Source organism: Lactuca serriola, chromosome 4, assembly GCF_051521515.1.
Source record: "Lactuca serriola cultivar US96UC23 chromosome 4, Lser_US96UC23_V15, whole genome shotgun sequence".
NCBI classification, from domain to species: Eukaryota; Viridiplantae; Streptophyta; class Magnoliopsida; order Asterales; family Asteraceae; genus Lactuca; species Lactuca serriola.
The window spans coordinates 306,363,707-306,376,810 of NC_136411.1; the positions used below are offsets into that span (position 1 = coordinate 306,363,707).

Consider the following 13,104-nt stretch of genomic DNA (forward strand, 5'->3'; position numbering starts at 1 on the left):
AATTAGACAAATAAAGTTATTAAGGTCTAAGTGTTGATAGAAGTTTATCTTATATCACCCTTAATGCAAATCTGACTAGTTTCTTTATTCGAGTTACCCAACGAATATGAAAATTTAAAGAATCATTGTAATTAATTTTGTTTTCTAATGATAAAATATACGAATATCAGAACGAGCATTTAGATTGGTGAATGTCATACCACACCATACAACAATATTGAGTTGTTTTGTCATCGTAACTTTATTTTTCCTTCACCACACAAAACATATTGATATCATATCACACTTTACAATACTTTTTTCATTGTTTTTCTTTTTTTAATTGAATAAAACATAATTATATAAAACTAATAAAAGGAACATAATTCATTAATTACGAAATACATACTAAATTTAAAAGATAAAAAAAAAACATAATTACAACATAGTAAACTAGTACATGACGTCTAATCATTCGAACCAACGTGTGAATTTTTCCGCGTACATTGCATTATAGCCAAAGTAGTCGTTCATAAGTTGGTTGTGTCCGGCATCACGATTTCTCCGTAAAGAGGATTTCTTGATTTTAGGCGCAAACTTTCCCCTTCATTTTCTTATAAATAAGCAAGTGTATGCACATGACGTCCCCGATAAACTCCGTTTCCCTTAACACCAACATATCTAATGAAGTTAACGAAGATGAAGACATTTTGATATAAAGTTATCGTAAACCATATATATAGTTTTTGTTGTTTGTTTTGTGACTTAAAATAAGAAAAATAAGGTAAATTTATAGAAAATTTTAATCAAAAAAAATTGGAAACATAATCGCTGATGGCTTGAAGCCAATGGTCCATTCCAACGTTCAAAAGAACAAAAAAAAACATATGTTGAAACTATAACGTGCAACATGCTTACCACGGTGGAACAAGGTGGATCGGTGTGAGTTTACTGCATATCGCGGTGAAAAGTCACATACCGCGGTGTGTGGCATTAGGTGCACGGATGGGTCTTAAAGCTTCTCCAACCACAAAAACCAAAATAGTGATTATTAACATCAAAATAGCGTTTGAGTTCCAATCAACCTCTAAAATAGTGGGTTTAGAGACCTTCCTATTTGGCTTTTATATTTGGTGTTAAAATAAACCAACACAAAAATGGTGCTAAATTTGAAGGTTGGTTAAAATAAACCAACACAAAAATGGTGCTAAATTTGGAGGTTGGTTAGAATATTCTTACCCTCCAAAACACAAAAATAATTTAATTATACGATGGTAACATTTGTAACTTTTAGTGATATTTTATAAAATACAAAAGTTATAGGGGCCTATCGGTAATATATCGAATTCTGATTCAAAAGGAAATGAGGAATAATTAACAAAGCACATTGTTCCATTTACCCCAACCAAACATACCGCCTTCCTAATCGGAGATCGATCTAAATCGATCGGAAATAATCTCCGATCGCCATTTTCTCTCACTCCGCCGGATAACCACATGCGAACCCAAATGAAGCTCCCTCTTTTTTATCAAATCTTATCATATCTTATTATCGGCATTATAGTGCCAGCTGATGTAACTCTCGGGATAAGGTTTCCAAATCCGATTTCTCAGGTCAGTGGAGATCCTCCCGATGAGCTTCTCAAGACATCAGTTTTCGCTCTAGGAAGCTTCTGGAGGTCGGAATCCGTGTTCGGTTGCTTAGATGGAGTTGTGAGAACCACCGTTGGTTACGCCGGTGGATCCAAATCGAATCCCGAATACCGAAGCTTAGGTGATCACGCCGAGTCCGTACATGTATGTATATTTTGCTACCCTTGTAATCAGTATCGTTTACATTTCCATTTTATTTTACACTTGACCTCAAGTTAATTTCAGAATTCCATGCCTAATTGTACGTCTCTATGATAAAGTTCTTGTATTTACCTTTAGCTTGATTATGAGAATTCCAATTTGATTTGTGATGATGATGTATTAGGGGACATAGTTTATAGCTCTTCATAGGCCACCCTTGCTTAACCTAATCGTTTGCTTGTGGAACAAAGAAATTGGAGTGTTTATTTAGGTCTGACATTAACAAGGCTCCATTTCTTCTATTAACAACGCTTCTATAAAGATTGATATGAATAACTACAACAACTGATTAATTTGTATAAACCTAAGAATTTTGGTTTGATTCATGTACCTCTTTAGTGATATATAAAGATTAACGAACCATCTTCATTGTGTTCATCAAATGGTTCATAATGTTTATCTGTTAGAATGTTAATCTTGATGATATGATATAAATCTTGAGACAATTTATGGAAATGTTTTAAGGGAAGTTGCATCATGGTCTTCCATGAACTCTCTGCAGATTGAATATGATCCTCGGGTGATTAATTTCAGGCAACTTTTGGAGGTCTTCTGGTCTAGCCATGACTCTAGGCAAGTCTTTGGTCAAGGTCCTGATGTTGGCAACCAATACAGGTGTGACCATATTGCCCTTGTAATTTCTTTCATTTATCTGTGTATTATCAGATCCTACTTTCACTTCAAAATATGTACCCAATTATAGCAATTATACTTTCAATTTCTTTTTTCTGTTTATTATTAGAATTCCAACTTCTCAAATGTTATTAAACAGGTCTATTATTTTTGTTAATGGAACTGAGGAGTCCAGATTGGCTGTAGTGAGCAAAGAGAGAGAGCAAACTAAGTCAAGGGGTAGTATTGTAACTACACAAATTCAACAACTTGAAAACTTTTATCCTGCAGAACCTGAACACCAGGTTTGTTTTTCTTTGATTCAATTCTACATGAAGTTAAATTTATTCATGCAACATCACACTTCCTTTTTTAGAAATAAAAAAAAAAATACAAAATAATTATGTTTGTTGATTTGTGTTTTGTAATTTATTACATATGTGATGGATTAATGATAGTTAATCACACATGTGAGTTCCTCATAGAGTGGATGTTAGAAAATGGAATGGAATTCACAAATATAAATTGAATAACGTTTAGATTTTGTATTTAAAATTCAATATCAGTTTGTAAAAAATACCATTTTTTCTTCTTTTTTTTTTATTTCAATATAGATAATAGGGTTAATCTCATAAAAGACATTACATTTTGCGTTTTTTTCAGATTAAACAAACTTTATTTTTTACATCAAAAAGACCTTGCATTTTTTTTCCTTTTTTCCGATCAGGCCCTTTTAGTCATTTTTCTCAAAAAAAAGTTAAATATGCAGAAAAGTCATATTATTTTGTGAAATTTTTTGATAGTCCTAGTGTTTTTTTTTTTTTTTTTTTTTTTTTTTTTTTTTTTTTTTGAACAGAAGAAAAGTCCAGAACTCCAGATTATTAAATTATACATGATACTCTGTCATTTCCTGTTAAAATAAAAATAAGAACTTTTTTATTAATTTGGGTAAAAAAAATATTAAATACTCAGGATTTTTCTGTTAAAAAAAAATTCAGGACTTAATCAAAAAAATTTCCAAAACAACGGGACTTTTCTGCATATTTCCCTAAAAAAACATGTAAAATACAAGGGTTTTTTTCAGGAAAAACTAAAAAAGTTGAGGACTTATTTGGAAACATTTAGGAGGTTGAGGTTTTTCGGAAACAAAAAATACAAAGTTGAGGGCTTTTTCGGAAAAAATGAAAAAACATAAGGTCTTTTTCATGAAAAAATAAAATATAGATGCGGAAAAAACAAGAAATATATGGTAAATAATATGGGTATTATGGTCTTTTAGTTAAAAAAAAAGGAGAATGAGTAAAATCCATCAAACATAGAATTTGAAGGATTTGGATTCTGTCTTTGACTTACGTTGACTTTTGCAGAAATTTGAGCTAAAAAGAAACCCATTCCTTGTTCAAGTGATTGGAAATTTGGTGGAAGAAGAATTGGAGAAATCAAGATTGGCGGCAAAGCTAAACGGGTATGCAGCAGAGTTATGTCCACCAAGAATCCAAACCCGAATTGATGGAAAACTAAATGAAATTATCAGAAAAGGGTGGCCCATTTTAACACAAGTGTAGTACCTATTATAATAATATTTTGTATTTTTTTTTTTCAACTACTTGAGTTCATATTTTGGAGGGTTTTTTATATTCTTGTATTTCGACAGAATGTTTTGGAAAGAATTGAAATTTGTCTAGGAAATTGGAAGTAACTGTTTATTCTAAAATACGGTGTTGGATAGGGGTTAGATTTTTGAAAAATGGATTATGTATTAATTTTTTTAGGGGATTTTTATCTGGTTGGTTGTTATTATCGGGTTTTGGAGTTGGATTAGAAAAAACAAAACGATTTTTTTTTTTTTTACATTTCTTACTACCAAAACTTAGTATAAATAGGTGGTGGTTGTATCGGTTTCGACATGGTGCAAATAATTATAAAAAATCAGAATTTTATCGCTAATTATTGAAATAGATGAGGGTGACATTAATGACGAGGGTGACATTAACGAATTGGACTTGTGTCCAACAATGGATCATACAATCATGATAATGACTATTTAGACAAGTATTAAAAATTGTATTTAGACAAACTGTATAAAGTGGTTTTTTAGAAATCTACATGGTCTCTAAGTTTTAAAAAAACTTCATAGATAGTCTATATGATTCCAAAATTTTTGATAAATACTCTTTCAGCACCATAAAAATATATTTATACCCTTTTTTTACATCTTTTCAATTAAAATCATTAAAACAAATTAATAATAAAACAACTATGAGTTATCAGCAACCCTGAAGACTATCGGAACTTTCAGTGGGCAAATAGCACGCCCTGTAGGTGATCAGCAACCCTAGAGACTAACCGAAGTCTCAATCACATATAAACAACACAAACACATTAATAACATCCGAACCAACTGGTCATCACATATATACAACTATTGCTTGTTCAAGTGATGAGACTCACCTAACATTGATGAATGATAGAACTCACACCCGAACTACCGAAACTAGACTCCGCCTAATTAAATACACTAATTAACCTTAATTAGTAATTAAGGTATTTTCACACACACACACACACTGCTAAAGGCCCAAGACAGGTCTAGTCTACACACTTAGAGTAAAAGACCATTTTACCTCTTACAACTGCTAACTCGCCTTGTTTCCTTTTCCTCGTTGGGATGTGGCCTTAGGGTATCGGTTAGTTGTCCGAATGTCGTCTAAATATTAGTTATATATTATGTATACATATATAGATATAAAGGTTCTAATCAGTCAGTTTAGTACCTTTGGGTAGCAAAGGTATACGTTCATATATTTCTCGTAAACTATTATAGGTATAGTTTTGGGTGTGTGTGTGTGTGTATATATATATATATATATATATATATGATTACGTAATTTAAATGTGGATTTCGTCCTAACGATTCGATGCGGAAGTCACCTTTAGTTTCCCATAATCTCTTCTAAGAAGAACTTTTAGTATGGGGACTATCAATCACATTATTACTTACTTACAGCGGGTCTCGTGAGAAGACTACTTACTTACAGCGGGTCTCGTGAGAAGACTACTTACTTACTTTCAGCGAGTCTCGTTAGAAGACTATTTACTTACTTTCATTTGGGTCTTGGTAGAAGACTACTTTTTATACTAGTAGGAAATATGAGATTTTCTAGGGTTTTCATACTTATACAAACTTTTCCTCAAAACAATTACAAGTCTTTTATTACAAGTTTTATTTACAAATAATGACATTAAATACTTGTTAATTCACCAGCTTTATGCTGATACTCGCTTTCAAAACAACTTGTATTCTCAGGTCACCAATAGACAGGTACGATGACCAGGTTTTGTGAAGACGGAGCAGTCAAGATTCGTCTTTTATTTTGAATATTCATTATATCGTTATTCTATGAAAGAACACACTTGTATTTAAAACTATATTATTAACGCAATGGATGATGTTTTTGCTTGTTTACTACTTTGCATTGTTGTGATACTTTACATGACGTTCTCCCCCCCCCCCCCCCCCCCCCCCCAGAACGTTTTTGCCGTTCTTGGTTTTGGGGTGTGACACCTTACTCCTTAAGAGGTATACCTTTGACCTTGTAGAGGTATGAGTCTTAGATATTATGTGTGGGTATAAAAGAGTGCATCACACTTTCATTTGATTTTAATATTGGTCTCTTTTCTCACTTAGATCGTAACCTTTCTTCTTCCTCTTCTCTTACGCTATTTTTGAATACTAGTTGCAAGTGTTGGTGCTTAAAAGTGTTTCTCCTTTAGTGCCTAATTATGTTAAGCAATTAAAGGCTTAAGAATTTACAAATACAAAAGGGAATTAGCATTCCTTTTTTCTTACTCTTGATGACGGATATTTATAAAGAAGTTCAAGCCTCTTGACTTTGTTGTCTTCATCAACTCCCCAATTCCATGTGGGATCAAACGCTCCAAAGACTGTCTTTTTAACATCATATGTGTTGTTCTAATCATTCTAGTTCATGTAATTGTATCCTCTTGGTGGTGTTTGTTAAAATAGGCTTAAAATAAACTAATTATTTTAAATGTTTTGTTTGTCGTATAAAATTGTTTTTTTTTAATAAAAAGATCATTTTTAGTTTCCCAAAATCCCATAAAATGAATCAACATCTAGTAACTCACTAGGTAAATCCATTGCCTAACTATTTTGATGTGTGTTTAGATTAAAGAATTCGAGGAAATATAGATGCAATACATTTTAGAAGACCAAGACTTATAGTAAACTTGGACCTTGTTATGATACCTAAAGACCACTTACATTAAAAAAAACACTAAACCACTTGAAAAATTGTGGGACCATTATATTTTTTCCAACTATTATGAACTCTAAAACTTTTGATTTTAAAATCCAAATATATTTTTAGATTGATGTTGTAAAACCTCCCGACAAGATGTATTACAAACCTACCCAAGGAAATGAAGCCAGTTAAGTTAAAATGGGTGTACAAAAAACAGATGTTAGATTGAAATCCCAACTTCTCACAAAAAGATTATAGCTAAATGCCCGATATAGATTTTACAAATGTGTTCTCTCCCCTTTTCAAGCATAGTTCCATCATTATTTACTTAACATTTATTGAAATGCATGATTTGCAGCTTCAACAACTTGATGTGAAGACCAATTTCTTACGGTGGTTTGGAAGAAAACATTTACACAAAGCAACCTGAAGGGTATGCTATTTCTAGGAAAGAAGAGTTGGTGTGTCAGTTGAAGGAATTGCTTTATTGCTTAAAGTAATCACCCCGAAAATGGTACAACAATTTTGATAGTTTCATGATGTCTTACGACACGAAAAGATCATATTATGATTCATGTGTTTACCTGAAATTTGATAAAGAGCATCATATCTACTTAATACTTTATGTTGATGATATGCTTATAGTTACAAAAGACAAAACTAACATCACTAAACTAAAAAAAACCAACTTAGAATGGAGTTTGAGGTGAAATATTTGGGTGATGCAAAGAAAATAATTGGTATGGAACTATAAAGGGATCCATCCATAAAAAAATTATACTTACGCCAAAGCAACTACATCAACAAAGTTCTACACCGATTCAACATGCAAAATGCCACACTTGTAAGTACACCATTTGGCATTTGTTGACCATTTTCGACATTCTTATAAACCTTTTCGACAAACACATGCTTTGAGTGTTGCAAATCATTTTATGGATAACCTTGGGTAACAACATTATAATTATATCCAATGGATCTTGCAATACCTTAAAGGTACATATAAGGTCTGTTTAGAGTTTGGAAAACCAACATTTTGGTTATGTGGATATATCAATTCAAATTATGTAGGCGATCTCGACAAGTAGAGATCACTCATGGTTATGTTTTAGCTATTGGTGATTATGACATGAGTTAGAAGTCTACACTTCAATCTGTTGATATTTTGTCTACTACAGAAGTTGAGTACATGGCTATGTCAGAAGCTTCTAACAAACTACTTAGCTTAGAGGGTTGTCCAGTAAGTTATGTCGTGATTTCTCATACATTACAATTTATTGTGACATTGTAACACCAGCGAAATTAGGGTCAAAAATTTAACTTTTATAAAACAAGAATTGGGATATACCAAGTGGTATATATCGTAACGAGGTTTCCAAAAATATAAAGAACACTAAAATCCGAGTTATAACGAAGAAGTTATGACCAATCGAAGATCCGTGGCAATACCGGTAAAACACTGTTAAGCGTAAAATACGAAATCCCGATAAAATACTTTTTAGCCTTAGGTATCTAAATGAAAGTCATAGATATCATTAAACCGTGATCATACATAAAAAGAACGCCAAAATCTGACTTCGTATGAGGAAGTTATGATTTTTCGAAGTTTCTGACCTAGCAATAGACAGCTAAAAACTCGAATAGAGATCGAGCGGTCTTTAGCTGACACAACCTAAACTAAAGTTGAAGACCCCGACAATAGGAGTACAACAGTAAAAGTCTGACAAAAATGGACACCAGATGAATGAGTTATGGAATTTAAACGGACTTTTCCAGACCTGGCCTGTTAAAAATAACATAATAAAAATAAATTCAAAATTAGCCGACGGAGTCTAAACGAGATTTGTAGAGTATATTCTCACCTACGCGTTCATATAAAGAACGTTGAAAACGGAGCTCGTACGCGAAAGTTACGGATTTTACAAGTTTAAAGCTCAAAATCCGAGGCTGTCAGGTCTGCCACGATGCGGCACAGCTGGCCGCAACCATGCAAGTGACCGAGGGCGTCCAATCAATGGAAAAGGATAAGGCAGCCCACCACGACGTGGCCAACCTTTTTCCACGACGTGGCACCCAAATTCATCCCCTATAAATAGAAGCTTAAGGGTGCCGGGGTTGGTGCTCATCTCTTTCCATCTAAGTGATGTTACTCTACGTAATTACCTCGATAAGCCATCCCGAAACCCCGGTTTTCACACTCAAGTCCCGAAGGAAGTTCTACAATCCCGAGAGTCCCGAGAATCCTGAGATTTTCCCGTGTTTTCAGCTTTTCCTGTCGAAGTTCTGCTCGATTCTACTCTCGACTACTTCAAAGCAACCACTTCAATCAAGTGAGTTCATACCCCTACAAACACGCTTTAAATACGTTTTTAACCACTTTTAAACACTTTTAATGGGGAGAATACAAGTAAACACACGGCTAAAATCGTGTGAAACATCGATCTTTTGCTATACTTTTCATACTGTTGTTTTAACTATCATATGAAGTTGTTATCATATAAAACACCTCACAACACAACTTTACCCTCTTGGGATACAGTATGTTCTATAAATAGAAATATGTTTTCTTTATACGTTTGCATACTACATCATATCAAGGGTAACCAATTTTCAACTATAACATGATGCTTTTACAAGAAAACTCAACTCATCGTCACACCTTTGTAACACGGTAGAAAAGGAAATCATTTCATACAAATGATTTTTCATCATATTACTCGTGAACTCGTTGTTAGCCATCATGTGAGTTCATACCCCTTTTATACACCTTCAAATACTTTATAATGTACTTTTAATACATTTCGGAGGAGAATACAAGTAAACACCCGGTTAATCTCGAGTGAAAACGTGAAAACTCTTGTTATATCTTGCATGCACTAGGTTTATACAAAATGCATAGTATTCAAGGTAGCCATCCTTGTTAAACCATTTTATGCATTCAAAGAACTTATGATTTATGCTTTGTCAAACATTGTGAGAGAGGATAAACATTGCATACAAAACTATCACTTTAATACAAACTTAGTTGAGAATCCGTGAGACATTTACATCTTCAATGCTACCTTTTTTGCGAAAAGGTACAACTTAAAGTTCTGTCTATTATAACCAGAGTCTCCCGTTTGGAGAGCGTGTCAAATGTGTATAGATCTATATAGGAAGTCATGATCCCGCGCCCAGACTATTAGCTACAATCCTTTGGGTGACAGTTTGTCATAAACGTTTCGACGCCTGAAGACCGTCGCCACAGGCATATTATGTTTAGTATGGTTATAAAACTCACCGGATAGACAATTATTATGGTATTCTGATTTTATGAACGAGTAGCTATTAAAACTATTCTTCATCTAACAAGTGCGATCTTCTTATAGCTTTATTATATAAAACTATGCATCAACCTTTAAGCATGTTAGTTGCTTGCGATTTTCGGTCTTAGAGACTACCTGTTACTTTAGGAAAATAAGGGATTTTCCTGTATCTAAAACAATCAACTAATAGGAAAATAAGAGATTTTCCTGGTGCAACTATTTACAATTCACAACACGAACATTCATATGCATTTCATACTTTTATAAGAAAATAAGGGATTTTCTTGGAAAACGCACGAACTTTGGAATGACATACATTTCTGAAAACCGCTTATGAACTCACCAACTTAATTGTTGACACTTTTCCTTTGAAATAACTTGTATTCTCAGGGAACCGCTAAGTAGGTTTGGAAATCATCTTTTGGGGATTAACGTTCTGGCGTTAATGACTTCTTTTGAAACATGTTATTGTATTTATATTTTGAATATGTAACAATTACGATTATGTAAACACTTTTAAATATTTATATATTTGGTGGTGTGTACTTTCCTTACTATGCAATTGTTATGATACTGAATATGACGTCCTCCGCCCCCGAACGTTTCCGCCGTTCTGGTTTGGGGGTGTGACAGACACTCAATGTGTTATATGCCTACAAAAGATTCGATGTTTTATTAGCATACAAAGCACATTGACATATGAAACCGATACATCAAGGATGTCATTGACCAAGATAATATGAAAGTAACAAAGATTGACACCAATGACAATGTAGATGACATGATGCCAAAGCTGGTTCTCTCTGTCATATTTGAACTTGATCTGATTTGGTAGATATTCAAATTAAGTCTTTAGAGACTTTTGAACACTATATGTTTTTTTTTCACTCGATGATTGAAGGTTAGATTGTTGAAGATTAGTTTCGTCTCAAGATAGAGTTTGTTGATTATGCTTCGAACCCTTCCAAACTTGGTGCTCAAGAAATTAATGTCTAACATTTTTTTTATTGATGTAGCTTTCTCTATACCTATTAGAGGTTTAGTAGGAATCTTTTATTCATTATAAAAAGGGTGTTAGATAATCATCTCATATTATTGATGTTTTAATCAACCCTTGTAATTTGTTTGTCACCATAAATTTAATTCTTTAAGTGGTTTTTTTTTTTTTTTTTTTTTTTTTTTTTTTTTTTTTTCTTCGTTTCGGATGTTTTCCACTTTAAATCCACTGTCCTTTAGTGTGTTATTTATGGTTTTCTTTGGAAAGGGAAATTCCCTAACGTGGGTTTTCGAGCCAGCTTTCGTGCACCGACTAATCCACACTGCGGACATAAGGTTATGTCTCATGTATTGGAGTCACTGCAGGCGAACATCCATGTTCACTGGGGCTGAGTACTGTCAAGATTGGAAAATGAGTTAATAGGTTATCCACCTTATCTTCCACATGTCTTACCAAGTGACCACAATTATTTACGTTTTGATCATTACGGTATCTATGTTTAGGAAAATCAAATCACCAAAATATTTCCATTTTTAGTTATATTATAAGATTTAAGATTTGAAGTGTCTTGTTCAAATCTTTAATATATATGCATCCGTTATATTATTATTTTTTTAATTTTTAATACAAATTACAACTTATACCAAATAAAATAGTTCATAGTTATAATCATAATAAGTACGATCTCTAGAACCTTGATTTGGTTTGTCGCCGGTTAGTGTTTAAATAATTTTTATTTATTTGCAAGTATCAATCTATAGAAGGTTGAATAATTTGTGAGGAAAGCATACCATTCCTTGAAAGACGTATAACAATCGAATATATAACTTATGAGGAAAGCGCCAACAATTTGCAAGTATTAATCTATAGAAGGTCATAAGTCGTCGGTACTACGCGGAGTGTTTCCCCTCTCAAAGTAATATATAACTGTAGCAACATAAAGAATAAAAACCATCCAAGACGAAGGCCGAGCAAGAAGCAAGAAATAAGGAAAACATAAACCTGGTTTTCGGTGGTGAGTTATATGATGGGCGACTTCCCAGAAAGCAATATCTTTCATTATAACCAATATTTTGATGAAGACCTTGCAGAAATACCATTGCTCCGAAGGGACACAAGTAGACTTCGTTTAATTCATAACACTCCTTTTGATCCTCTCTATAGTGACGGCGGTGCTGGGACTGGTATTGGTGGCGGTGGGGCTGGTATTGGTGGTGGTGCTGGTGAAGATGGAGGTTTCGTGCGAAGAGTGAAATGGTGGAGGAAGTTTCTGGCCTGGTGTAAGAAACTAAGAAATAAACATAGACGCCGTTCTAGAAGATAAAATAAAAATCTTAGACAAATGTATTTATGTTATGCGTGTGGTTGATATTGGATTATAATTATCCAACTTTGATTACGATTTTGATTTTGATTTTTATTTTGTCGTTGCAGAGAGAAAAAAAAATAGATGCAAACAAAAGGATTTGAAGCAGTTGATTTTGATTTTTAATTAGGCCTATGTACATGTAGGTGTTCTTGTAGCAGAATATGTTGATGATTCAGTTTCAGTTCCTGTTCTTTGTGAAGGGTGCCAAAAAGGTTAATTAAAAACTGATTCTAACTCGAACTGAATTCTTTAGCAACGATAAAAGGTTATCCCTAGATATAAGTATTAACGTTTATCACATATGTATTTCGTCTACTAACTTGTACAAGAAAAAATATGTTCAAATATTATAATTTTTGAACATATTCTTTTATCACAACCTCTCCATTGCTAAATCATTTGTTATATAATGAAAAGTTGGAGAAATATATTCAGGTTTTTTATATTAAACTAAAATTTTAAAAACATTACATCTTAGACAACATTTTATAATTAATTTCTAAAATTTTCCAAGAATAGCACTTATTTTCCCTGTTGAAGTACACGTACATATATACAATGCCCAAGAACATTTTTCTCGATGAAAATTTCCAAGAATAGCACTTATTTTCCCTACGGTGCTGTTTGTTTTTTCGAAGCGAAAATTCATGAAGTCTGCAGACCACCTCTGCAATCCTCTGTAGCAGAAGAGGTGGAACAAACGGCTGCAGCGTATAATAAGAA

General features: G+C 33.1%; 1 protein-coding gene and 1 long non-coding RNA gene across 2 annotated transcripts; one reads left to right on the plus strand and one right to left on the minus strand.

The window, feature by feature from the left end:
- Positions 1-280: 280 nt before the first annotated feature.
- Positions 281-12,332, minus strand: LOC145097267 (uncharacterized). The gene is made up of 3 exons (XR_013704296.1): positions 12,015-12,332; positions 898-997; positions 281-644 (listed from the first exon to the last, which is right to left on the minus strand). It is a non-coding gene; the product is annotated as an uncharacterized LOC145097267 (long non-coding RNA).
- On the plus strand, positions 1,353-4,159 carry LOC145097266 (peptide methionine sulfoxide reductase A5-like). Its single transcript, XM_079034806.1, has 4 exons — positions 1,353-1,776; positions 2,336-2,448; positions 2,606-2,750; positions 3,813-4,159. The coding sequence occupies exons 1-4, from the start codon at positions 1,477-1,479 to the stop codon at positions 4,008-4,010; spliced, it is 756 nt and encodes a 251-aa protein (XP_078890932.1). The 5' UTR covers positions 1,353-1,476; the 3' UTR covers positions 4,011-4,159.
- Positions 12,333-13,104: the final 772 nt, after the last annotated feature.